This window comes from Colletotrichum paranaense, assembly GCF_030867605.1.
Source record: "Colletotrichum paranaense strain IMI 384185 chromosome Unknown Scaffold_1.1, whole genome shotgun sequence".
NCBI classification, from domain to species: Eukaryota; Fungi; Ascomycota; class Sordariomycetes; order Glomerellales; family Glomerellaceae; genus Colletotrichum; species Colletotrichum paranaense.
Window position 1 is genome coordinate 4,604,538 of NW_026848959.1, and position 26,553 is coordinate 4,631,090.

The 26,553-nt window shown below is 49.7% G+C and overlaps 10 protein-coding genes across 10 annotated transcripts; 5 read left to right on the forward strand and 5 right to left on the reverse strand.

Moving 5' to 3' along the window:
- Window positions 1-960: 960 nt before the first annotated feature.
- On the reverse strand, window positions 961-2,043 carry CPAR01_01596 (SnoaL-like polyketide cyclase; the record flags this gene model as incomplete). The annotated part of the gene is made up of 1 exon (XM_060485885.1): window positions 961-2,043. The coding sequence occupies one exon, from the start codon at window positions 2,041-2,043 to the stop codon at window positions 961-963; it is 1,083 nt and encodes a 360-aa protein (XP_060356742.1).
- Window positions 2,044-3,122: 1,079 nt separating this feature from the next.
- Window positions 3,123-4,232, reverse strand: CPAR01_01597 (glycosyl hydrolase family 61; the record flags this gene model as incomplete). Its single annotated transcript, XM_060485886.1, has 3 exons — window positions 3,123-3,406; window positions 3,718-4,098; window positions 4,175-4,232. The coding sequence occupies 3 exons, from the start codon at window positions 4,230-4,232 to the stop codon at window positions 3,123-3,125; spliced, it is 723 nt and encodes a 240-aa protein (XP_060356743.1).
- Window positions 4,233-7,251: 3,019 nt separating this feature from the next.
- On the reverse strand, window positions 7,252-7,539 carry CPAR01_01598 (uncharacterized protein; the record flags this gene model as incomplete). Its single annotated transcript, XM_060485887.1, has 2 exons — window positions 7,252-7,435; window positions 7,508-7,539. The coding sequence occupies 2 exons, from the start codon at window positions 7,537-7,539 to the stop codon at window positions 7,252-7,254; spliced, it is 216 nt and encodes a 71-aa protein (XP_060356744.1).
- A 1,396-nt stretch (window positions 7,540-8,935) lies between these two features.
- Window positions 8,936-11,664, forward strand: CPAR01_01599 (uncharacterized protein; the record flags this gene model as incomplete). Its single annotated transcript, XM_060485888.1, has 4 exons — window positions 8,936-9,120; window positions 9,189-9,422; window positions 9,483-9,677; window positions 9,798-11,664. The coding sequence occupies 4 exons, from the start codon at window positions 8,936-8,938 to the stop codon at window positions 11,662-11,664; spliced, it is 2,481 nt and encodes an 826-aa protein (XP_060356745.1).
- Window positions 11,665-12,803: 1,139 nt separating this feature from the next.
- On the reverse strand, window positions 12,804-13,187 carry CPAR01_01600 (uncharacterized protein; the record flags this gene model as incomplete). Its single annotated transcript, XM_060485889.1, has 2 exons — window positions 12,804-12,875; window positions 12,951-13,187. The coding sequence occupies 2 exons, from the start codon at window positions 13,185-13,187 to the stop codon at window positions 12,804-12,806; spliced, it is 309 nt and encodes a 102-aa protein (XP_060356746.1).
- A 1,532-nt stretch (window positions 13,188-14,719) lies between these two features.
- Window positions 14,720-16,380, forward strand: CPAR01_01601 (protein kinase domain-containing protein; the record flags this gene model as incomplete). The annotated part of the gene is made up of 5 exons (XM_060485890.1): window positions 14,720-14,733; window positions 14,915-15,203; window positions 15,282-16,082; window positions 16,174-16,308; window positions 16,360-16,380. 5 exons carry the CDS (start codon window positions 14,720-14,722, stop codon window positions 16,378-16,380), a joined length of 1,260 nt encoding a protein of 419 aa, XP_060356747.1.
- A 190-nt stretch (window positions 16,381-16,570) lies between these two features.
- On the reverse strand, window positions 16,571-17,002 carry CPAR01_01602 (uncharacterized protein; the record flags this gene model as incomplete). Its single annotated transcript, XM_060485891.1, has 3 exons — window positions 16,571-16,642; window positions 16,688-16,738; window positions 16,805-17,002. The coding sequence occupies 3 exons, from the start codon at window positions 17,000-17,002 to the stop codon at window positions 16,571-16,573; spliced, it is 321 nt and encodes a 106-aa protein (XP_060356748.1).
- A 788-nt stretch (window positions 17,003-17,790) lies between these two features.
- On the forward strand, window positions 17,791-19,584 carry CPAR01_01603 (uncharacterized protein; the record flags this gene model as incomplete). The annotated part of the gene is made up of 6 exons (XM_060485892.1): window positions 17,791-17,898; window positions 17,953-18,027; window positions 18,088-18,337; window positions 18,448-19,079; window positions 19,164-19,295; window positions 19,369-19,584. 6 exons carry the CDS (start codon window positions 17,791-17,793, stop codon window positions 19,582-19,584), a joined length of 1,413 nt encoding a protein of 470 aa, XP_060356749.1.
- Window positions 19,585-20,399: 815 nt separating this feature from the next.
- Window positions 20,400-22,091, forward strand: CPAR01_01604 (exo-rhamnogalacturonase B; the record flags this gene model as incomplete). Its single annotated transcript, XM_060485893.1, has 6 exons — window positions 20,400-20,678; window positions 20,813-21,078; window positions 21,134-21,213; window positions 21,283-21,524; window positions 21,590-21,659; window positions 21,730-22,091. 6 exons carry the CDS (start codon window positions 20,400-20,402, stop codon window positions 22,089-22,091), a joined length of 1,299 nt encoding a protein of 432 aa, XP_060356750.1.
- Window positions 22,092-25,149: 3,058 nt separating this feature from the next.
- On the forward strand, window positions 25,150-26,041 carry CPAR01_01605 (pectate lyase; the record flags this gene model as incomplete). Its single annotated transcript, XM_060485894.1, has 2 exons — window positions 25,150-25,579; window positions 25,644-26,041. Coding segments are annotated over 2 exons (828 nt in total), but the record flags the coding sequence as incomplete, so codon positions are not given.
- Window positions 26,042-26,553: the final 512 nt, after the last annotated feature.

Here is a 26,553-nt window from a genome sequence, read left to right on the forward strand (position 1 = left end):
CGGCACGGTATCTCAGCTGACGGGTGCCCAAGCGATAGGTTCCGAAAGGGTATGTACCTACCCAAACTCCTTAGGTAGATCTATCTATCTTTGACAGAATTCATTCCCAGTGACCGACCCAACATCACGAGGATGCTTTTGGGAGGTGGAGCAGATACGAAAGTATCTATAGAGAGGGACAAGGCTTCCTACTCGGTCTTGCACTGGAGCATAGTCGATTGGATGCCGCAGATTTCCTTCTGCGGCAAGATGCACATCTCAGCATAATATGCGTCGTAAGGATTAGAGGTAGGACTAAGGGGACGAACGCGCCTGAAGTTGCCCGGCATTGATCCCTGCACAAGAGGGCAGACTCAATCTCAAAAGAATCGCCTAAGCGCGACATGAAGCGGAATGAAAGATGGTAACAGACGATTGATGAGTACCTTAGATGAAATAGCGATCCCTTGCCCAACACCCTGCTGTTACGGGGTGTCAATCAAGATCGAAAGACAACGTGCTGTTTTTGTGCAAGTCTCCTCATTTGAGGAATTTGTCTAACATTCAGGGCTCTCGTGATCTGACATCGTTAGGCAGCCCGGTGTTATGACCTACTCCGTGACCTGAGATGATACCGAATGATAGCGGATATGCCAATTTAGAGACTTAGTAGAATAGCATCTGGATGATATTCCCGTTGCTAACTCCGTGGCAGTTGGATATAAAATAGTAGGTTGTGTGTACATTGTCACCGAGAGTCGTGTCTAAATTCTTTCAGGGGAGATATGTTGCCATGTAGCAACCGCGTATTACAATTATCTCAAAGCTGACCCTGAACCCAGAAAGATCCAAAACTCCCAGCGTCAGAGCGCCACGCTCCGAACCTTTCCGGCTCCTGTCTTTCCAAAGTAAACCCAAAGTCCGTCAAATCGTAAGCTAATAATACAATACAGCCCTGTTGAAGTTGTTGTGTCTCTGGGCTCAGTTAATGCCCAACATAGACGACGTTCTCCTGTCACCAGGCTTCTCCTGCAACTGTCTGCGGTACGAATCAAGCTCCATCGTCGCCCATACGAGGGCAATCTTGCCCTTGTCGTAGCGATACATACAGTGCTGGTGAAACTTGACACTCTTCCCGTTCGGCTTCGCGTCCGCAAACTCCTGCACCGGCGTCCCCGAGATCTGCAGCCTCACAGCAACCTGCTGCGTCTCCTCGTCGACGAGCAACTCCTGGATGTTGAACCACAGTCCCGAAATCGCTTCTTGGCTGTACTGCATGCTGCGCGCGTAGTCCTGCACCGAGAGAACGCGGTTGTTGTGTCGCAGCTCCTTCTTGCAGTAGCGAGGGAACTCCCTGACCATGCTATGCCGGTTGATGCTAGCGACGTACTTGCGATAGGTTGCCGCCAAATCAATGGGTTCCGCGGGAAGACTCCGCATGAAGAAGCGTGGCGTGGTCGCGGCCTCGGGTGTCTGCAGGCGAATGCCGTCGTTATCCTGCAGCGTAAGCATGCGCGAGATCTTGCCCCTGTCGTCGAACCACACGAAACACTGCTCGTCGAATTCGTACGTCGTGCCGACGGGATCGACATCCATCATTGCGTCGGCGAGTGTGACGCGATTGATGTATCGCACGGCCACGGCCTGGGCCTTCTTGTCGACGAGGAGGGTGTCGATTTTGATCTTGAAGCTCGCGAGGCCCTCGACGCGCGATCGAAGACGTTCAACGTGCTCTTCGCGTGTCTGGCTGCGGTTGTTGCGCATCAGAGTGTCGGCCAGGTGGTTGCCGATGACATCAAATTTGCGGTTGTTGAGGCAGTCGAGGTACTCGCGCAGGCGGGCACCGATATCGACCTGGATTCCCTTACCGTCGCCATTCCATCTCTTGGAGGAGGGGCTTCTGCTCTTGCGAATGGGAATGCTGGTGGTGTTGCCGGAAGCATCCCCTTCAACTTCGGGGACCTCGGGAGGCTTGAGCTCGGGGGACTCGGGAGGGGTGAGAAGGGTCTCGTGAGGGAAGCACGGAGCTCCGTACTCATCCATCGTGACCGTGTTCATCTTCATCATGATATCTTTCGATGGGGGTGCGGTAAGGGGTTGGTAATCTGTTTAATCGACTGTGACGAGAGCATGTGTTGCCTCCAGAAGGTGAGTTTTGTCGCGATTTCGATAGGTGTAGATGGGTTTGACGAGATGATGGGAATGTGGAAACAGGGTAGCACTCGGGGACGGGAGGTATCGAGCTTCTCGGCGTGAATTGTACTTGTAGGAGGTGAGCTTAGGTTGTAGATCTATGCAGATCACTGATGGGAATCAGGCCAGACCACGGAGACGTAATTAGGGGGGATTAGGTAAGTAAGGTACTTTCAATATGAATGGGCACTGAAAACGATCGAGCGATGGGAATTACGGGAGCTCAGGACAAAACAGCAGGCGACGTGGCCTGGCCGGGGGTGGTGTGACTGAGCAGAGACATCATCGAGTGAGAGAGCGAGGGAAACACGAGTGAGAGAAAGAAGGGCACGATGAAGATCTCAAGCTTTGCGCCACACCTCTCGCGTGAATGACGTACAAATCCCCGCAATTCCTGACATCACCCGCATCCCTGTGGCGGCCAGCCGAACATCTCATCCCTCACCATCCAGGACCATCCCTAACCATAAGCGGGACGCGCGGACCTAACCCAAACAGCCACCGCACCGCGCTAGTCCGCCAGATTATATGCTGGAAATAGCCCATGAGCCAGTCGCCAGGAGGGAAACCTCCGCTACATTCCAATCCGGCGACCTACGCTACGCCAGGTGGCTTGGGTGGCTTTCCTGGGGCAACCGGGGGAAGAGGGGAAATGATGGTCGAGACTCTCAGATCATGCCCCAGGCTCAGAATGACATAGGCAGTGTGATAGTGTAAGGTACGTAGTCTCCTATTGAAGTGAACCCCAACAAAAACCCGGAAATCAGTTGAATCAAAGTCCGCTGAATCATGCTCAGCCTAGACCACCATTACGTCCCATCAACCATCAGACGGATGAACGGTCCCTGGGACGGGAAGTGGAACCTTCCCATCAACTCAAACCATCCAGAAACCACCCCGGTCCTCGCCTCCCGAGCTCCCGGAATCCCGGCATCTCCCTCACAAGCTTTTCAGCAGCTGAACGGGGCCGGTCCCGGGTTAGTGTAGCTCGTCGGCGTGGGCCAGTACGGCTGGAACAGGATCCCCGGGTCCGTGGACTTGTACGCCCCCGGGAACGACACGAGGCCCGACGGGCTGGTGCTCCCGCCCCCGGATACGGAAACCTGCGCGCATGCGAGGTAGAATTGCGCTCCGCCCTCCGTGGCGGCGCCATGGAGCGCCAGGTGCTCGACGCGGACGAGGTACTCGCCTGATGGGATGCACGCCGGAATCTTGGTGGAGAGGACTTGAGTGTCTGTGACGTTGTTCATCATCAGCTTTTGCTTGTCCGACTGACGAGAAAACCCCCACGAGCCCACAAAACACTGAATCAGCCCTATGTGAAGGGAATCTGTTGCGGGCACGCGATTCACACACTCTCCACTAAAAGTGAGAGGGTCCCTATTCTTTTGAAACCCGCAGAAAGCTTTTTAGTCTCTGCACTTCTCCTCTTTTCTGCCCTGTTTCCCCCATTTCCAACCTTTTCCTTAACACTCAGCGAGTCTCTTCTCCGTCATATTATGCTGGAGACGACAAAAAGAAGGCAGAAAATTGGAAACAACTCACTGGTAGAAGCCCACTCCAACCCACTGCTCGTAATAGTCGGCCTCTCGTGGTAGATCTTGAACCACACCGCCCCGCTGCCGTCCCACGTCGCCGCGGTTTGGCCGGTCGGCACCTTGGCCATGTAGAAGCTCGCCGGTCCCGGGTGACCTACGACCCCGTTGGCCGCAAATCCGATTGTTGAGCCTGCCGATACCGGCAGCGTTGTCACCGTGCCGCGGTCAGCGGCGTCTGCTTCATAGCAGCGAATCTGCGTCGACGATACACCGTCGGCCGGGCCGTTGGTGTAGAAATTGAGCGTCTTGCGCACGTGTTGCCATTCAGGGTAGGTTGTGCCGCCGTAGACGAGGCGACCGAAGGTGTCTGTGGTCAAAGAAGTCAGAGCTACCTTGTATTGTTTTGTGTGCAGCGCTGATTTTGTGCTTTTTGTGAGATGCGTATGATTGACACTCAGACTTACAGTGGGCCTCGCCAGAGGTGACTGCCACAGCGAGAAAAGCGGTTGGCGAAAACTTCATTTTGCTGCTGTACTGGCGACTTCTAGACGTATGACTTTAACTTTATTCTTTCAAACCTTTAGATTGTCTGGAATCCAATCATCTCGATCAAGCTCGGCTGACCGACCAACTCTTAAATAAAGCTGCCATCTCAGTGACTCCCATATCATCACTCTCGATGCTCACATGATGTTAACGAGCGGTCGCTTTCTCGGCCTTCACGAACGCTTTGGAAGAACTCCCAAGAGCTTCTTAATATCAGAGAAGTCTTTCCGGTCACGAGCGAAATATAAGGGTTTATATTCCACGAATCTCCTGTCTCCAGGGTCGAAACCGGAGCGAGGCCTCCGAGAGAAGGTCACAACACGATCCTTGTGCTGCTTCAGGTTGCTACCCGCCAAGATCCAGTGAATTACCGTTCGTCCAATAGGTCCGGGGTAAGCATATTGAACACAATTAAAACTAGACCCAAGTCTGGAAATGGGTTTTTTCTCTCGCCTCGAGTTTACACTTTCTTCCTTCAATCAATATTCGAGTTGTGCTTGGTTAGTATAATGCGAAATAGCATTCATAATACGAACGGAAACATTCATGTTCTCGAGGAGACCAACGGGTCTATCATCTCCGCATCTTATATGTAAGGTACTGACTGCGACCACAAGCAGCCCACTTACAGCATTTTGCATTATGTATTGGTCGGTATGAGAAATGCGGACAGATCTAACAGACAACCTTACCAGCACTCACTAAACACCCCATTGGAACGTCATGCTCAACTCTAATGTTATCAAACATTCATTTGTAAGATCAACCGTATACTGCAATCCTATAGCGGAGACCATACTGCTGGACAAATGAGCTACGTATTGGCAGTGATACGTAATGGAATCCCGCTGTAACAAAGCATCCCACATCGTCCAATTCAAGCAGTTTCTATCTCATATCCGCCTCCATCGAAGACTCCAATTCAGACTCCAGATTAGTGTCAATTCATCTCATGGCTTATGCGGCTCAGCAGCTGAAGCTATTCCTGATGCGGCAGATCTCGTCACAGTTGACGTTGTCAGCATACGGACCCTTGCAATCGCACTCGTTGGCGGGCAGAACGTTGCAGCAGCAGTCCTGTATTATGGGTTAGCGCTAGACTAACACCAAATACTTCACATCAAAACGTTTGTTGCTAAGTGACTTGGACATACCTTTGCAGCTACGCCGCTGATGATGGCGAAGGCAGTGACGAAGATAGTGAACTTCATTTTGAATGTCTGAAATTGACGATGATGATCTTGTTGTTGATTCGCTGGTTGATTTGATGTTTCGAACGGCTTAGACAAGGTGAATTGATTGTGATGGTTGAGAGGTTCTTTTACTAGCTCTTGTCAATTGGAGGAAATGTGATGTTATACACAAATTTCTAGGAGAACTATCATCGACTCTTATTGCTTTAGATTCCGAAAAAAGCTTAATTGTCACTGATAGCAACTGCCTCAAGACGGAGCTGGCATGCAATACGAGTCGTGTGGCAGGTATTTGTGGATGAATTGCACTGCGAACCCATGACTACGTAAATGGAACTGGCCCTGAATAATAATCAACTTTTCAACATTACTTATCGGTGCTCTTGAGCTTCTTGTCTCTTAACTTCCACGAAGTGAAAGTGGACCTCGCATCCTGACTCAGTCCCAGTCACAACTGTACTCTAACTGTTACTATATTCACAAAAGCCGGTGGAAATTCGTTGTGAGCATAGTCCGTCGGGTGAATACAAGAACGTCGACGTAATCAGCCCGATATCATACTGGCAAAATTCCATGAACGGGTCGTGTCTCAACACTGTACGAATTCAGGAATCTGGATTCATCCGGTTTTACTCCGTCCATCATGTCAGCTACACAAACATCTTTGACTCCGTACTGCCTAAGCAATGCAAGTGCTACTTGTAAAGAAAAACTGGTTCATAATAATTCCGTCACAAATGAGTTATGAATTCCGTCACAAATGAGTTATGAATGTGCGATCGGAATCGGTTCCTACCGATCCTACAATCAGCTATCTTCTCTTAATTCTAACACGAGGTTGATTGCAAGGCTTTAATAATACACTTCCTCTGTCTAAAATTTGGGTTACAACAGAGTACTAAGTAATTAGTAGGTATTCATGGGTAACAAGTTTGACTCTACGTATGGAAGAATGATAGGAGACGAATGATGGTGTGAGGGGGATTGCATTCCAATTTAATAAGGTGCCGCATCATCGAGACGATAACATGAAATACTGGGTTAGGAGATTTCCAAAAATGACTCCATGGCTGGTGTGCTACTAGAGGCAAGTACAACGATTCCTTTGTTGTTCCCTAGTTAGTGTAATGTACACTCAATGCCATTACTTCAAAAATTTATTAAAAATGCTGTCCGATGTTCACGTGCGGTTGATGTATCTCTGCGTTGATTTTGAAAATTTCTTGTAGCACCTCTAATTGATGACTCAATCCGTGTATCAACCGACTTCGCCTCGCCGTTTAGGAATGCAAGAATGTGGTCTTATTATACATATAAAAGCGCTCTACGATGGGTATAACTAAGTAGATAGTTACTCAAGTGTTCTGAAAGGAGGCTTAGTATTGATGATTGATTCTTGGACAGGGCAGTTGAATCTAAGTGGAATGACCTTCAACGTTTGGTACCTTTACAACATCTCAGCAGACCATGCTTGCCCAAGTGCATGTAGCATGCAGCGGAAAGACTCGGCGTTCGCTTTTCAGCTTGCTTCAATGTTGCAAGGTGGCTTCAGATTCATCATAAGCGTCTTGGCCAGCTTCCTTTACGGTGTCATGACGAGGCAAAAACTGCTAGGATTGCACCATGAACTAGGGAAGACTTGATCAATGATTATCGCCCCAAGCCTGCCTAATGCACGTGGGAACCGCCAACGTAGCCGTGTGTATGTATTCCAGTTGCCCAAGTACACTGATGTTTCGGAATGGAACCGCGAAATCCCCAGTACCCCGTATAATATCCCAAGCTCTGTGACCTAGAAGATATTACGAGAAGTGTGCTCCCATGAAGGCCAAATCCTCATCTACGTGCTCATCCTTGCTACTCTTCTTGCCCTTCCTCTGGCCAGCCTTATTGGTTTTCGTAGTCTTCGACTTCGATCTGGATGGCGAACCGCAGCGGGCGGTCGTGCTTGATGTCTCCTCGTCCACGGAGAAAGGAGGGGCGGGACTGCGAATTGAAAATTTAGAGATGAGAATGGAATAGCAAAACAAATATTGGCTCCTGGAGACGAAAACTTACGCGGGCTGGTTGTTTTTGCGTGAAGATCCCATGGTTATGTGTAGATTGCGTTTGTAAATCGGATCACTAGGTAGGTGGAATGGCTGGGATATGAGGAGTGGGTAATTGTTGATACGCTCTGAAAATTGCAGATTAAATAAAGTATCCAAGAGTCGATCAGTGGAAGCCACGTGTAGAGAGGATAGACTGGTATCAAGAAGACAAGAGAACCCGAGGGTTTGAACGAGATATTTATCATTCTAGGAACCTCCCAGTCAAGCATTGATAAATTTTAACCTACTTACGAGCTCGGGCACTGCCGCCCTACTAAGCATCGCCCTTTACTCCCACATCAGGCAGACATATCAATGGTAGAGAAGTTGAGCACAGTAAATCTGGGCACATACAGTCCAGATCTGCATCCGTCAGTTGACTTTCACCAGCTCAAGGTCGATGTGGTCTCCATTTTTCCTACCAAAATCGAACGCCATTGGTCATTCCCCTTTTGTAAGTCTCACCATAACATCGCAGGCAGGCCGAAGAGTCAACACGAGATGGGCGAGCAGAATCTTGCGTGTCACAGTCGTCATGAAGGCACGGTGAGCGATGCACTTAAGATTTGGAAACACTGGCATCCTATTGGATCCTCACCTTTTGTGCATGGTGGTCGTTGGAGGGAACGGCTTCCGGCCAGGCCCTGCAGAAACCACACTAGCGTCAGTTTACAAGATGGGTTAATCAACCGGTCTAAGCGCAATGAATGGTGGCATTCTCATTGGCCAGTTGCCTTTTGTTTCGTTCACTTATTCGCTGGCAAGGAATGATAAGGCGGGGCGTCGGTACTCTAAATTGGGCGGGAGACAGAGGAAGGGGCATGACAGCTAAGCATGCAACGTGCAACAGAGCCTCCTTGGAAGCGCGTCTGCCAACGCGCAGGTGAGTAGATATTTGGCGTTCGTTGACTCGGTTGATTGGCCTCTCTCCATTTGTATCGCCCTTCATTGGATGTATGTTGGGGTCGTGGAGGCTTGGCCACCACCGCTACTACTGTGAGGCGTCGTTCATGAAGCCCTGATTGGTGAGTCGCCTTTTGTGAGTTGCACAGACAAGAGACGTGGGATGAAGGGCTGCTTCAGCTGCATACCGGGTTTGTTCAAAACGAGGCATCCGCTGCCTTAAATCTCAAGGCGACCGCTACGAGGTCGGTGGAATAAAACTCCATGGGTCTGCCTCCTCGAAGCGTTTTGATTCCTTCCCCCATACCCATCTTGGTCAATATTCAACACCCCTATCGATCATTTTCTGCCTTCATATATCAATTTGTTGGGTGGTTCCCCTGAACACGTTCTCGAGTCTATCTTGACTTCCTGAACCTGCACCTGGAATTGGTTCGATTTCTTCCTTAAAGGCCCAGATATCATTGTTGCCTCGATTCTCCGTGGCGTAGTAATGGACGCCCCGAGAACTTTTGGCCCGCCCCGGCAGGCTACGTTCCATGACATTCCTTATGAGAAACGATGGGACTACCTCAAGGATATAATCGTCAAGGCCTTTTTGGGAGATGCTACAAGCAGCCCACTGACATTCCCTAAACTTTCCGAGTTCATGAAGAAGCACCATGGCTTTGATGCATCGTGGGTCAACCCCTGTCCTCAGTATAGCCCTGACATAACCTTCTTGATCTAACGTACGCCGCAAACAGACCCACCCAGTATCGCTATCGCCTCTGCCAGTGGAACATCCGAAAAAATACAAAGAAAGTAGAGAAGACTGCGGCGATTACCGCCCTCGGGAAGCGCAATCGTGTCGGAGGCAGCACCTCGGATGTGAAGATTCGACAAGGGGGATCGATGATGCCCATGGACAGCAAACAGGTGAAGCGGTTCATCAATGACAGTATCCGTCACCACTCTGTCCCGTCATTGATCCCTGGCATGTAAGCTTTCATTCCCACCACCATTCCAACAGATCAGAGTCTAACCAGACGGAATTCCAGAGTTTCTCAGTGGAACCTGCCATACATCGCGTACCGTGCCTCGCTCGGGAGGCAAGACGATCAATCGTCTCCGTTCAACTGCAATCCACCGACCCCGCAATATCTCCAAATCAACAGCCCCGAGGCATCTGCCTGTCAAGCTTCGGACATGTCTCCTGGTGTTGCTCTCGTTCGGAGGAAGACCATGCTAGATCGGTCAAGCCTACTTCTACAAGGACGTAGAGAAGAGTTATTGAGTGGATGTAATGTCAATGATAGAAGGCATAGGTTTTCCGCCAATGTTTTTGCTGATGCATAATGCTGATTACTTTACAGAACACTCGCAGATTGGCTGCATGACTACTGGATGTACTGCTTCGTGAGGGCCAAGTTCTGGGGAACCGGCCCTCAAGAATGGACAGCCGGAATGGTCTCGCAGTTCACACTTGGCTCAGTCACGAATGAAACGCCTCTGAACTCCCGCTCGCCTTCCGCAATGATCTCTGGACAATCTTCATCGGGGTCCCGTCGCGTCGAAGCTCCACGACCAACACAGCTATGTCACTGGGCCATTCACCATAGAAATACAGTGCATTACGAGTTTCTACCCTCTTCTCCACGTGTGGAACAAGAAAGTTTTGATCTCGGTGACCAATCGTCTTGGACTGCGTGGACGGATTCTCAGAGATCCCAGTCTTACCAAAACTCCATTCATGAAGCCTTTATCCACAACCGATTCAGTACAACTGCCCCCGAGGAGGTTCCAATAGCTTGTGAGGTCGTTTCAGAGGTCATTTCGACATCTGACATGCCATTGGCATTGGACTCGTTGGCATTTGCCATTATGGCTGGCAACATAGAACTTATCTCAAAAACTCTTTCCGAAATGCGGCTCTCAGCCAAGACTAGGATACTGGACTTCACGGGTATCTACCCATACCATCTTGCGGCATCCTTTCTAGATGGAGGAAGAACCTGTTGTCTTATGCTCCATGAACTTACTATGGAATTGCAAGGCTACCATTATCCAATCGCTCTCAACAACTTGGACTCCAACGAACATACTGTGTTAGACTGTCTTATGATTTCAGTCTTGCGCTCCCACACAAACCTTTCTCCGGCAGAAGTCAGCACAAGTTCCGTTCAATGCACTCGCTTTCCAGGCGAAGAGAAGGATATTTGTGGGCGATGGGATGCCAACTCACCAGAACTACGACAGCTCTACAAATCTGGACAAGCGAAAATCCCGGACTATTGGAAGCACAATTTCTGTCACAGCTCTGTACAGGCCGTGTGCCACAGCATGATGGCAATTCTTTTGCCTTCGTCAAGGCCAAACATCAACATCGTCAGCGGCCTCTTTCGACGACGTTGCACCAGCTGCGGGCTTGAGATGAAACTAGGCCCGCTGCATACTCTTGTGGCTGTCGCTTTCCATCTAGCAGAGAATGGAAAGAGTGGCGAAACGCTGTTTGGGGCACTGGCTTGTCTCGTCTGTCTCCTTGTACTAGGGGCCGACCCCGCTCAAGTTGCAGACTTGTCAGTGCTCGACATATTCTCGTCTCCTGATGAAGAAGTGTGTCTTCATAGACCCATGACTGCCTTAGAACTGGCGGACCAAGTTCCAAGAGCAGTTAGTGAAGCTTGGGGGGCTTCTTCTAAGCTTGGCTGGAAATGCCTCTTGTTGGTTTTGCGCCACACAACTCCGTCCTCGCAGCAACACGAGCAATTCATGAAGTTTAGCTTCAAATCAAATATGTGTTGTCAGTTACACGACGATGAAGACCGAGACGAAATATTAGATGAGAGAGATAGAAGCTCATTACATGATGAGCGGGGTGAGTGCCCGCTGATTGATGCACATGAAGACATCGGGCTTCCCCCTGTTAACCAGAATCTCGGTGTTCTCTGGGCGACAATTCAAACAGAGCTTCTCACTTACCGAAAGGTCAATGTTAATGATGCAGCCATCTCAGATCGCTTTCAACTATCTTCTCTTTTGAGCTGGCTCGAAGGGGGATCAGATACGTTCGAGACGCCTCTGCTGACGAATGGCATAATGAAATCTCACACGCCATGTGGGTGGTTTAATGGACGGGCAAGCCCGTTCGCGGTCACAGCGTCCGATGTGTGTTCAGAATATTTCATGAATATGGACATCTGGTCTCGGGCCTCTTTCATTGAAGAGATGATCATTGATTGAGAGTATGTGTTGGCGCAGGGCTCCTTTACGGAGATGCTACAATAATTGCCACAGACCTGGTTCACTTGTCACCCAATCTAAGTTCTGAGATGGAAAACCTCTTGAGAATGATCGCTGTGGCTCTTGTCGTGTGACTGTACCCAATTGAATAGCACATGCCAGGAAAAGTCGCACCGCAACCGACGCTCACATTTCCCAGCCAGATCGAGGATTGAGCAACGCCGGTCTTATCTGATGTGCTCAAAAGTACAGTTTAGCGGGTCTTGCCGGAAATGCTGCAGAGGATTGCAACGACTAACTATAGGCCCTCTTCAGGTCTGCTTTGGGCGACGACTTTCACTGAACGAGTGACTTTGTATTGCAAGGGAGCAGAACAATTCTAAAGTGCCGTTGTTCACGAATTATGTGTAGATTCCAAGCTTTTCATTAGGTTGCACGTCTACAGGTCCAGCATTCTCACAGAATGATGCTCCATACAACCACTGGGCATATCACCCCCTGCGCCGATGGTGATTTGTGCTGGGTATCGACTCTTCAAGCAAAACAACGTGTACTTATCAGTGAATTAGCTCGACGTTGCTACACATCCACTTCAATAGACAATTTCTGGTAGATTCCTGGTAGAACTGGTACCATGATTCCCGCTCGTTGTTCGTCAGGATTGAATTCATAATCCGGACAGGTGACGAGATCAGCTCCTGTAGTTTCAGAAGACCTCTAGACCCTCTGCTATTCTTTATGCAGTTAAAGTTAGGTTTAGATTGTCCTGATGGTACTAAGGTCCCCCCAGGCTCAAATACCTAGCATGTGAATTTCTTAGATCCTTTACTAATGTACCTTCCTTCTGCACATACTGCATAAGCACTGGCCTTTGCTGGGCGTAGACGATCGTTCAACTATAGGGAGAAAACCGAAACTAGAAGACTAATACAAGAACCAGTAGGTTGTAGAAGACAGATAACAGAAATTGAGAACAAATTTTGACAGATTAGACAATACAGCCAGGGAAAGTATTAGAAAGTGACGAGATAACACAGCTGAAGAAATAATCAACACAGCCGAGGCAGGCTGGGCGAGAGACGCGAGACTCAAGGAGAGGACAAAGTCAAAGGCAAGATACTCCAAGATACTAAGGTAGGTTAACAACAACTTAAAATCTCCTCTTCGCTCAATCGTCTTCCAGCATACAGTCGGTAGTTGTTCGACCGCATCTGCAAAAGAATAACATCACCATTAGTTGCTATTGACGTCTCTGAATTGAGCGCAGCGAACTGGGGACAACACACCTGCAGCCTGTATTGGTGACCAAATCTATCCTTCAAAAGCTCCTGCAGCTTCCTCCTGTCAATATAACGTCCTTCGATCATTTGTTCTTCGCCGTAGATTCGTCTGTACGTAGAGGAGGATGATGTTGACGAAAATCCTGTGCTTCGCCGGCTTGACGCCGGGGAATAGGGATCGATGTCGCTCTGGAAAGAGTACGACCTTGGAGATGGATAGAAAATGGCGGTCAAGTAGTTCATTCTCGGGGATGCACCTGTTTGCGATAGCTGCTCGTTAAAGATGCGGTCTCAGCCTCTCAGTGTCAGCAGATATAATAGTGTTGTGTGGTGTCGGGCAGGCTCTTGCGCTAGGCTATTCCTGATGATGTGGACATGGCCAGATTCTTGAATAGTTTGGGGGTGGCTAAATGTCCTGTTAAATTATTGTTTCTTATTGCTGCACGTCAGTCTCACTCCCGAGTCTGAAGCGAGCCCCAGACTGCCTTGAACATGGCCTGAACAGGGAGCTGGGCAATGCTGCGCATTGCATCGTCCTCGGAAGAAGAGATCAGCTTGACCATCTCGTCGATCAATGATATCAAGCCTTTCAATTTTGCAAGCGCATGTCCGAAAAGGTGATGCGACCTGAAGAATGTATAAGCTAAGTATCTGGACAATTTCGCAAGACTGACAATGAGGGGTAGTTGATGCACAAGTGAAAATGCAGGTTTCTCCTCGGCCTGGGCGTTCTTTGACGCGAGTATTTAGATAAGAGAGGACGCTGGTACAAAGTGATGTGGTGTGGTGAAGCAGGCTGTGGGCTTCGCTCGGATGTGCACTATTGGTGTTGAAAGGTACTGATTGGGCGAATGCCGGACATCCAGCACGCCAGCCCACACCGGGTTACGTCGGTTAGCACCAAGAAGCCTTCCTAGGTGGTGGTCCAATCTCACCGGGGCTTGCGAAATGTTGGTCGCACGCGGATGCTGCACCGGATGAGGGAGTTTGGAACTTGGGAGCTGAGATGGCATAGTGCCCCTCACTTTTAATCTTTTTCTCCCGATTTCATACTGCGGTGAAGCTCTAGGCCGCAGCCTGATGTTGCCGCATGTGCTCAGGAGGCGATGCATGTCAGCGAAACATGACTCTGCCTGAGTCTTCTAACTCCAAGCCATCTATCTGCCTGGAGCCTGCAGTCAGGGTTGCCTCACCGACCGCCAAATCGCCGGCTCTCAAAAGAACACTTCTTTCCACTTTCTACTTCATCAACATAACTTGAAGTCAGACTCCATTCCTGTGTCCAATCAGCCGCATATTAACCCAGAGACTTCCGACAATCATACCAATAATCATCACAACATAAAGTACCAAGCATGGATCGGGGTCCGAGCAAATCAACCGTAAGTAGTGACTAGCTCATAAACCCTATGTTTGTTGATTCGACGAAGAGCATCGGGCAGCAGTGCCAACCTCGGGGATTGATATGCCGCATGTTTCGTAGTGCATCCACTGCATATGCATCATCCAACTTACATGCTGCGAGATGTTGTGTGTTGGCAGAGTTCGCGCGCTAACCATCTCTTCACGCAGATGCCGAGATTTGCCTCGAATGCCGACTGCCAATGCGACCTACAACGATGCCGCCATTGTGTTGGGGCTACCCGAGACGAGATTAGTCGCACACTACTTCGAATATCGCAAAAAGACGTCAACGATAGCCGAAATCGCTTTATACCACGACGCTGGTTAATTTCCGAGATCAACTACAACGATGTGTTGAGATGGCTATCAACATGTTTGCCATCTAGTATGGATGTGACAAGCCTTGAGGACATCGCTAGTCAGATCAGTCCAGTAGGCGAAAGTTGTTCCCGATGTGGAAGCTTCTTATGCACCGGACTTAGAATCATATTCGCATGTTTGGTGTTGCTAGGAAGGGAAAGCTACATTGTTCCTATACAAAGATCTCAACACAACATCTGTGACAGCACGTGGCCACTTGACGGCTCGACCGCTGAAAGTCCAGCTGCTTCAGACCTTCTGAAAATCCTGACCTCCCTCGAAGGTAATGAGGAGGAGCTTTTCATCCACTTGCAGTGGCAGATGAGATCCCCTTATTTCCCGAGTTTAATGCCGACTTCTCCCGACTTTGGTCATTTTATTATCCATGACCAAGTAAGTCTACCCTGGACAACAACCGTGGAAGAGGAAGGAAAGATGGGTGGTAAGTTATCATCTGTGCACAAGATCGGTATCCACGCAGATCATTGTGAGTTTGTAAGTAACGGCTTGGCCTTCCCATGCGCATCTCGTGCATTTCTACCTTCACATCTTTAACACCATTGAAACCAACAGGAAGCGGAAGGAAAATCGTTTGCGTTGAAAATACTCGAAAGGGGCAAGGTACTTACGGCTGCCGAGAATGAGTTCAAGAATGAAATGGCAGCTAATCAGCGAGCCACGCATCCACGAATTACTCCTCTTCTTGCAGCCTTCAAACATAGGAATAAGTTCTATCTCTTGTTTCCCTGGGCAAACGGGGGTAATCTTCAGCGTTTATGGAAGACCTACGACCCTTACCCAGGTCTCGGGCGTGTAGTAGCTTCCTGGTTTTCACTGAAGTGGATGGCAGATCAGTGTTACAAGATTGCCGATGCCTTGTCTACCGTTCATGGTCACCCATCGAATGAAGGAGGCGTTTCTGTTCAGGCACAGCTCCATCACGATATCAAGCCAGAAAATATTCTGTGCTTTGATGATTTCAATGATGGAATTGCGACTTTTACGCTCAAGTTAACAGACTTCGGTCTGTCACTACCCGCCAATAGCCAATCCACCTTCCGACCAAAGCAAATTGCCGAGACGAAATCCTACAGGCCTCCCGAAAGAGATATTGAGGACTCAACTGTAGGTCAGAAATGGGATATCTGGTGTTTGGGGTGTCTTTATCTCGATTTCATTACCTGGGCCATCTTTGGCTGGTCAGGGGTACAAGAATTCGAAGAAGCACGCCTTGAAGCTGATGAAACCGAAACTGGAGGTTACGTCATTGAAGAGGATGTCTTCTTTGTCAAAGAAAGAGTCACTAGGCGTAGCTGGTGTCTAGGAAGGGCAATAAGCAGCATGGTTGCAAAAATCAAGCCAGCCGTTATTTCGGTGAGTGACTTACATAGAGGTCATCAACGACCGCAGGCCATATCAGGCTCAAGTATCCTTCACACATGAGGCTTACTAAAGGTTGGCAAAGCATATGCGAGATCTTCGAGGTCATATGGAACCGGGTCATGCTTTAGCGGAGCTCCTGGATTACATCGAACAGAAGATGTTGGTCATCGATAGCTGTGGACGAGATTCATCAAGTGAAGTTCGCGACTTCTTGCAGGTATGGATGAATTCTATTAGTTAGACTTTGAACTTAGGATTCCAATGTCAGCTCGTTATTTGCGGAAAATGAAGAGACATTAAATGCATACTAGGCTTGTAGCCATTTCAATATTGAAACAGCGGTCAAATGGCATGGAAGAAAAGTCTTGATTGGTGAAGCCTGGTGGAAACCCACTACCATGGCTTTTAGTTTTGAGTCGTGGGACTCTTTGACAAAGAAAGCTATCTAACTGACGATGAGACAACTGCGATAGAATGAATCAGTCCAGCGCCGCCATGGCTCTTTTTTCAGCTTCCTCCTCAAACTCGGTCATGATTTCCTCTTTCTCTTCCTGATCTGGTCAGTTGTCTGCCCTTTATAGTACCTTGAAACTTACAGCTGTCAGACGCCTGGAAAGCTGCACTTCGAATCCCTTCGCTTTGGTAGCCTGCGTGACCAGTTAACATACATGCATACATCCGCAGTAAGGCAAACCCGGTCAGTGCTAACGTACCCTTATCTTGATTGTATTCTCGGTAAACTTGAATTTGACAAGCATCCGCTTCAAAACATCGGCATCGGCATAGCGGTGGGTTATGGTGTCAGTCGCTCGGAACTCTTCGGGTTTAGACATGGTTTGACGCTTTCGGAACAAAAGAGGGACCGAATTTTTGAGTCTTGTGATAAGAGACTGCCTGTCGTTGACATCCATGGAGGGCAATTCTGGGCGGTCGAGGGTCAAATATAAACCGCTTTGCTTAAGATGAGTAGGTTGAAAGAGGCTACAAGATGTTATACCTCTCAAGCAAAAGTGTTGTCCGTCTCTGAGTCTCTACCATGGGCCGAACTTCATTCTGTCAGATTCTAGGCCCGAAATGTGTAGTTATGTGCTGACAGAGCCATCCCAAGGAAAATAATTGCACAAGTTTGTGGCTGTGTGATTGAGGCATCCGCGAGGCGAACTGCTGCCTTGTGCTGGCTGTTCGGTTCTCAACACCGAGGCGAAGGCGTTGGCCCTGAGCCCTATCAGCAGGATAAATGACGAGATGATCAGCACCGATCTCAAGAACAGCAGTGGCTTAGTAGCAGGCTATAGTGCATCAAGATGGTTGTCCTGACTTTCGGTATAATATGCTCAGTGCGTCGATTGGTCAGAGATATGGTGGTGGTGTGCTCAGGTAGAAAAGATGTACCGTTACCTAACCCCCTACGGAGTGTGTTCTGGAGTGGATGCCTTCTGCTGGCAGATTGTTGGACTGGCTTGCATTGCATCTGCCGTCAGCAGCGCCATGCTTGCAAGTAGTCAGGCTAGGTGTCAATGGGCTTGTCGTTTCGCGCGGGGACCTCCAAGAGGGAACATGGCCTGATAGGCTCACTCACCACGGGTATCTCACAATGCACTTTGGATCAAGTAGGAATTGCCATTAATGTATAATCCCGCAGCGGCCCCAAAGTTGAAGAACCTTGGGCTTGGTGTTGTCGTTCATCCTAAGAAACATCATGGAATCTCTAAACCAGGAAGTAAACTTCCGTGAGACTGATTTGGAGCATTTTCCATTCACTCCTGGCAGTTCGTTTCATGTTGTGCGTTTACAAGAAACCTCAGGTGTGAGTTCGCCTCATGATTGTTGGTCAAAACAACCCCAACTGATGCACGAACAGACCCCAGACACCCAACTCACCTACGAGGTCCCAAACTATGAATCCGGGGATATCTTTCTCAGGTCGCTGGGGTCGGTAAGGCCACTTTCATATCTCCAGGATTCAAATGTGTACGAAGTTTCATGTGTTTAATAGGTCTCCGCACCTCAGCTATGTGTGCAAGAACCAGGCTTGCTTCTCGTCATGCACTCAAGGCACAAACCAGTCTTCGGAAAACCCGTCAATATAATGGCGGTGCCATACGAGCAAGGGACATTCCGTAGAATACTCGAGCGTCTATATCAACATCGATCCCTCGCCTTCTTGCACGGCAGGACCTCCACTGCTGTGTTCAACATAAGACCGGTGACAATGAACTCTGGTGGCTCAGAGAACTCAGCAATCGGTATGTGAAATTTTTGATTCGCCTATTTGGAAGAGACCATCATATGAATAAGCTCTCGACGTGTGGATCAAGTTGCAAGAGAGTGTTATTAACCTAACGAGGGTGATTAGTGTACAACTGCAAGTCCGACACAGCATCACCAGCCAAACCAGACGACGTAGCTATGTCCGTAACACATCTTCCGAGCCAACGGATGACATACGCAATGATGTATGGGTGTACTCCTCAAGTCATCAAGCTTGTTTCAGCATGGCTCAAGGTATTCAAGGGACAGGCTCTCCATCCCTTGATCATGCCACTAGTATTCGCGGAGCTCGAACGTAAACGTCTCTTCAATGTCCTAGACCGTGAGCAGATGGAACTTAGGCAGTGGATTCTCACTCTTGAAGACAAGCTTCGTCTAGAATCGGAGCTCCCTAAGCCGGATACGGAAGAAGTGGAGCTTGTAGCCCAGAGCAGAGACACCCAGTCAACGAAATTATGGCTCGATGTCAGTATTCTCAAGAACGGACTGGAAAGCCTTCACGATCAGCTCGTGAAAATGATTGAGCACTCCGAAATTCTGGCAACAACAGTCTTCAAACAACCAGCCCACGGCAGTCAAGATGTCGATCACCACACTGAGGAGCGTAAGACAGGTGAAAGAATCAAAACTAGATTGTCCGAGATGATCGCGGAGTTTGACAGTAAAGTAAGAACTTGCGATAGTCTACTTGGAGGAATGGCGCTGGCGGCACAGATGGTGAGTGACTGGTTGCATATCCTATGATGCTAGTACGGAGAGAGACAATGCATGTTCTTCTTGGATGGCTGACAGATCATTTAGGAGTCGAATTACTACACCAGGCGAGACGCTAAAGTTGCGATTGCTATCGCTTTCGCCACAAAGAAAGATGGCAGTCAAATGAAGAGTATTTCGCACTTGGGAATGATCTTCTTGCCGGGCACCTTTCTTGCTGTAAGCCATGACATCGGTGTTTGCTTCTCGATGGGAGCAAAATCTGAAAACGACAAAGCTAACGTGAGGCTAGAGTATTTTTTCGATGTCGTTCTTCAACTGGACGCCCCCTGATAGCTCTCAAATCATCTCACCCTGGGTGGCCATTTATTTTGCAATGGCGCTCGTCGTCACCGTGCTTACCGTCTGGAGAATGAGAGAATGGATGAAGAAAGAGGAATTAAGGGCGATGAAACAGTTCTTGAAGGACATCGGCGATGTTGAATCGCAGCCTACACGCGATTTATGATTCCAGATAATCATGGGAATATTCATGATCACTCTCATCGTTCACCGAAGTTTCTTCAGTCTCCACGTCAATATACCCTAAAAACTGAGAATCATGCCGAACTTCAAGTCAGTAATACAAGATATTCAAATGCCTGAGTAATATTCCTTGCGTCTGTTACTCGAGGTTCAAGGGATACCGTCCAAACTTGGTGCGAAAATCCCAGCGACTCCTTGTTGCTCATTCTAGTTTCACGAGAAAAGCTCGACCTTGATGGAGCCGCTCAATCATTGTATCAGTCCTTTGGTGAGCATTGACTTCTGGAAACAATACCAAGCGAGAATTCTCCCAGTTATCCAATATCGCGCCACAGATATCCCAGAAGCCCGGCAGCCCGGGTTCCCCGCATGACCCCGCCTCCGCATCGTCAACCGCCAACCGAACAACATCGTGCAAACTTAGTCATGAACGTGGAGATCTCCAGACCTATTGGTCCATCCTCCTTCATGATTCGTGCAAAATCCACCCGGTCGAACGGGAACGATGTAACTCCAATGCTGGCCCCAAGACATTCGGCGCGAGAGTTCGTTGCGACGGAGTAGATACGACGCTGATGTCGCGGAGATTCGGCCGGGAAAAGCCCGATTTGACGATGCTAGGAAACTATTCAATCCTCGGGCACCGTCGCGGTTTGCCGGTGGGAGGTAGCGCTAGGGTCTTCTGTCTTTCAGCTGATGTTCTGAGCCAATCCTGTCGTTCATCGCTTTCTCAACCGTCAGCCACTGGACCCCTTGTTCTCAGCCCAGCTCAAAGGACCTGTTACACGTTGTTTGAACATGCGCGATACCTGGGCTGTTGGCGTGCTTTGCACTCTACTTGCTTCAGCCTCCAAGGTCTGTGCCCAGGAGACTGAAGACGCCGCTGGACGCAAGACTTGTGTTGTCAAGGCCAGCGGAACCAACACGACCGACGACGCGCCTGCTATACTCGAGGCATTCACGCAGTGCGGCCGGCGCGGCAAGGTCGTGTTCGAGCCAACGACATACTATGTTAACTCCGCTTTGAACGTCACTTGGCTGGACGACGTCGAGATTGATCTTCAGGGAACTCTGCTGGTACGTTACCGTTCCATGGCAGGCTTGTCGCCCCCCTTCCCGATCTTGGTTCAATCTGAGTGATGCGCCAAGCCAAACAATACCAAGACTTTCGTTTTATGGCGATCAGCTAACGTGAGACTACCGGTTGTTAGTGGAGTACGAACATCTCGTACTGGCTTGCCAACTCGCTGGACGTGGGGTATCAGAATCAGTCCACTGCATTCATCCTCGGCGGCAACAATGTTCGTCTCAACGGCCATGGGCAAGGCACTTTCGATGGTAACGGCGACTACTGGTATGAGTGGATCAGACAGCAGGCCAACACTTCCAACTACCCTGGTCGTCCGCATGCTCTCACTCTCAACGGGTTGAGAAACTCTGTTGTAAAGGGGGTAAACTTCTTGAGAAGTCAGATGTGGTAAGTATATGTTTCCATACCTTAGTATAAGATAGAACGTCACTCATTCTGGCAGGACCTTGTCCATAATCTACTCTCACAACGTTGTCCTCGATAGTATCTTGGTCAACAATACCGGAAACCGATTCCAAAGCTGTACGTCTAGGACAAATTGCTTTAGACTCTGCCTTTGGCAAGAGAATGAGTCTCGCTGACTTCGCATAGCGAACACGGACGGAGCCGACACGATCCGGTCCTCCGGCATCAAGTTCAATAACTGGACTGTCTACAGCGGCGACGATAGCATCTCTCTCAAGGCAAACAGCACTGATGTCAGCATTACAAACTCCAAGTTCTACAATGGCTTAGGCATTGCGCTTGGTAGCATTGGACAATACAACGACCAGTTTGAGACCATCGAGAGGCTGAAAGTCGAGAATTGCTTCTTTGACAACACGTTGCATGCCGTTAGTCCTCCTCGCCCTTCTCTTTCAGATCCATGAGAGCCCGTCAGTGCTAACGATGTCCTCAGGTCTACTTCAAAACTTGGACGGATAATCAGAACGGCTACCCTCCCAATGGCGGCGGCGGTGGGCTTGGTTGTAAGTCTGAAGCTGTGAACACGCAGTAACACTCCTGGTGAGGATTTCTCTAACGACCTTGACTCTGCAGTTGCGTCGGATATGTCTTTCAAGAACCTCACTGTTCAGGGCATGCGCGGTGCTGCATTTGCAATCTCCCAGTGCACCCGTTTCCGCGGCGCACCTGGAGTGGGCAACTGCACCAACTCGCAATTCCAGATTCGTGACATCACCCTCAATGGCATGGTCGGCACGACCAAGTCATCCCGCGTTGCCAGTCTCCAATGCAGTGCTGTTGCACCCTGCACCAACATCGGTCTCTTCGATATCGACCTGGAGTTTGCCAACGGGACTGCTGCCACTTCATACCTTTGCGGAAATGCTGTGAACCCGCAGGGCTTCAATTGTACTGGGACTCCTTGTGTTGGAGGAAGCGCAACGGGTGAATGTTGAGCGAGGATCTCCGAGACTCATGATCATGGAGGGCAGGTGATATTCTGGTCGATATTATGTGTCAGAGCCGACGTGTTGTTCCGGCGGTTCCGGAGAAGCCGAGGTTGGGTGCCAAAGCCTTGCGCAACAATGCCTCATTCGAATGGCAACTGCGGGTACAGAAATGCAAAATCTTTGATCGATTGGGTCGTTTGTTTTCTTTCAGTGACCAGAATTTGCCTTCTTCATTCGACCATCAAGCTTCGTGACATCCGAATGCGAGACAAATTAACAAGCAATCAATTTGTATCGGCTTGCCTCTGTTCGTTACGAGCTATCCACTTTGATGTCCGACTTCCTCAACGGGTTGTTTGGAAATTGTCCGTAAACATTCCTGCTTGGGCGCGAAAGCGGGAACCATTCGCAGTGTCGGTGAAGCTTCATGGCAAGTCGTTCAGCGACTACTCTATCCGTATGCCCAAATGAAATGACTCATGCGAGACCGTGGCGTCTCGGCCCGTAACTATCGCGAGCTTTGATCAGCTCACTGATCCTCGCCAAGCAGATGTTCCCTTGTTGTGGTCTGGAAACAGAGTTTCAATTTACAAAGCTTGGCACATTGCGTATGTCGAAATAAGCGCATCACAGCCCACAACTGCCCGAAACTCTGACTCAAGCGTCTACCTATAGTTAAAGTAGACTTTGGGACCGTTTGTCTGCTCGACACAGGGGACCTGGGCTGATGAAAGGACGCCCATGTCTGCGGAACGCGGAGCTGCGAACCTAGAGTCGTAGGGCTGCTTGCTGAGCAAAGGTAATTCAAGGCTCATGGGAGTACGCAATCTCATCAGTCTAGATCTTGGCGCTAGGCAAGTTGTGGTTTCTTAAGCCGGATCCCACATCCCGCGACGTCTTGTCTTGACTCCTGTAGATGAACTCGTATTGCAAGAGACATGGACTAAGTGAGATGGGGTTCTTCAATCTAGAACGATTGAGAGATTTGTTTCCGAGGTGTCAGTTTCCGCCGCAGTAAGGTCAAGGTATCTCTTCACTTTCTGAGGGTCGCGTGGCCAGGCAACATGGGTGCGCATATTGTAGTAATTATATGGCTTATTCAAACACTCTGAAAGGGTCTTAGCCATGCACATGTTTTCTGTATGAAAAGACTGTAGAGATTTTGTATCGTTGCATTCCCGATCTTGCTTATCATCCATCCGAATTGTCTCCCCTTCCACCTTCTTACTTTCCTTTAGACCAAGTGACCAACGCGACCGGACGAGATACCTCTGATTTGAGGGCTGCCGATCAATGGAAAAAGGAGATTTCCATCAATGAGTTGCAGGCTCCACAACATCCATCGCATCCAGAAGGGGGCTTGGCGCGATGCCAAGACACGGGATATGTTGAATGTTGTTTCTTCGCGGGCAAGTTGAGCCAATCTGCTCTCAAAGACTCTCAACGGCGCGGTGAGACTTGGCAAGGGGTTGCAGTGCCAAGAGCCTCAAATGGCCTTAGTGTCGACGCGCTTTGCTTGTCTCGAAGCTCTTGGCATCGTCCGTCCAATTTCCATTATTATTTTTTCCATCGCAAATGCCCCTCTTCTCAATGTTCTGGCCGCATTTTTGTTCAATCTTGTGACACTTGACGGAGAAAAGCCCCGGATTCATACTGCAGTACCGGAGTACGTTCTAAGATCTACCGAGACAAATGCCTTCCCCAGTTGTCAGTGTCAGTGGTCACGGTTCACCAGTACCACTAAGCCCCCCGGCTCCACGTCTGCGGGATTAGTCACGGTAGTCGAAGTGATGCGCGGTCTTTTTTCCCCTAAACGCCAGTGGCCCTGCATGTGCGCAAGTAAGCTACTGTTTAGGCTTAAATTTCAGCTGCAGGTTGGGGATATTCTGCTCGCCTCTTTGATCCGAATGTCACTCCAACCGCGATGATATCAGATAACCTCAGATAACCGTCAGGATTCTACTCGCCTACCTGCCGCTTCTGATAGTGTCTGCCACACACTGGGAAGCGTTTCCTCATGGGGAACGTTGCCGGCTTACACCACCCTTTCGGCTCCTTTCTCTTAGTGATGCGCCGCGTTGCGTGATGTTCTCCCATCTCGAATCTGTCTCGGTATCTCTGGTAGGGTACCCAAAGATGACTAGCACAGGAAGGCACCCCGGTTTTGACCCTCTTAGTAGTGGTTCGGCCGTGGAGCTCGGGGCATCCATCGGAAAGGCCTAGATGCCCAGATTGGAGAAACAAACCCCCAGGGCGCCGTCTCTCTGCACCCACAATCTTAAACACCGACTTCCTAGAGAAGAGACGACCATCGCCTACGTTTCCTAGCCAGGAAGCAGCTCTTGCCTTCTCCACCCCCGATGAGACTCACACGTATGTAAAAGGGGGCTGTGCTTGAAGACATCCCCCTTACCTGCCCGTATTGAGTAGATTATCTGCCAAGTCCTACCAGGCCAGCAAGTGCGTACAAGATACTCTCTCATTGGCTTCATCAGGCTGTTTGTCGTCGGGATCCGCAAGCCACGAGGCCAGTCACCACAGACCACTATCGCCCCCAATAGGTCCAAGACCTTTGATGTCCCAAGTTGTCTAAGAGAGAACAGATGAAGTTAGGCACGGCCGTAGTGCCTCCACCCACAATAGACTATCTGGAGCCTTTCACTACCGGGACTAGGTTGACGGCTCTCATCCCACAACGTGCCAATTGGTGGGTTATGGGCATCGGTACATGAGAAGCATGGATGCTTGGGTGAGCAGCGCGGCCGCCACCCACGTACTCGGGCGAGGATCCGTTGACGGCGTACCAGAGTTGATTGCTTTTGTGGTATACCGGTACCAACGTCTGATATTTCCACCAAGGAGATTCTTGGTTACTTGGCTCTCATAATTGAAGGTGGAGATATCAGACGGTTGCTAGTGAGTTGGTGTTGTCCGATCTGGACTCTACGATCAATGTGAAACTTCTCCTCCGCGATGGAATCTTGGAATGTCTCCTTCGTGAAATTGACATGATATTCAGGAGACGACTCGGAACAACATAAATACTCTAAGAAGATCCTCACAGTTCTTTCCTACCCTTCTCTCTTCACCACGCTCACTCAGGACATCACCCAACAGTCTCTCAGTTTTTTCAGCCCAGCTTCTCTCAGCAAAGCCAACTTCATCCCTCAAAATGCAGACCAAGGTTTTCGTCTCCGCCCTCCTGGCTGGCATGGCCACCGCCCAGACTCTCAACATTCCCACTCGCAGCGGTTCCATCGTCTCTCTCTCCGCACCCTCCACGATCTCGGGCTCCAAGGACTACGCCAACAAGGAGTTCGACCGTGGCCGTGCCTGCGACACTGACGCCGACACTGGCAGTGACTCCGCCGTCTTCATTCTCGAGAACGGCGCCACCCTGAGCAACGTCATTATTGGCGCCAACCAGCTCGAGGGCGTCCACTGCAAGGGTGCCTGCACTCTCAAGAACGTCTGGTTCCGTGACGTCTGCGAGGGTATGTTCACTCCTATGTTCTGCTTCGAACCCTTCAAGACATGCTTATTAACCCCTATTTACAGATGCAATCTCCGCTCTTGGCACCGGTGATGTCCTCATCCAGGGCGGTGGCGCCCAGAACGCCGTCGACAAGGTCGTCCAGCACAACGGCCGCGGCACCGTCACCATCGACGGCTTCACCGTCGTCACCGCCGGCAAGCTCTACCGCGGCTGCGGCGACTGCACCAACAACGGCGGCCCCCGCAACGTCATCGTCAAGAACGTCAAGGCCAAGAGCGTCAAGGAGCTCGTCGGCATCAACTCCAACTACGGCGACGTCGCCACCATCTCCAACACTTGCGGCTCCAGCGTCTCCAAGGTCTGCCAGGAGTACAAGGGTGTCTCCAAGGGCAGCGGCGAGAGCTCCAAGGTCAGCACCACCGCCAACTGCAAGGGCCAGACTTCTTTGTCTGCTTGCTAAGCGAGTCTTTGTTGGTGCCATCCTGTCTTTTCATGTTTGAGCGTGGAGTTTCAGGGAAAATATCCCATTGAGCGTATATTTGCTTCTTTACTCTGTGTCGCTGAGTACTACATCAGTCTGTGACCGGACAACTTCTCTGTAAATAGTAGCTCGGCCTCATCAGCCTATACATATTGCTGCATCGACAAGCTTTCCTCATGACCTGTGCCCTTCGATTCCTTACTTGACCTGCTCTTGATTATATCCTGGCTGACGCCATGCTGAAGCCTCTGGTCGGATTGTGCACTATGACCAAATTTCAAGCGGTCTGTTTCTCTCCGTCGAGCTGCTCTCCGATCTTTGCTTTCAAGGAATATTGGCATTCTTAAACTCTGCTTGGATTTACATCTCTGTCCAGAGATCCAAACCCAATTTCACGGATTCACTTTTCCTAGAACTTAGCCTTTCCCGGTATTCTCTTCACCACCTGCTACAATGCGCAGGAGGAGTTCGGGTGTATATGGGCAGCAAAA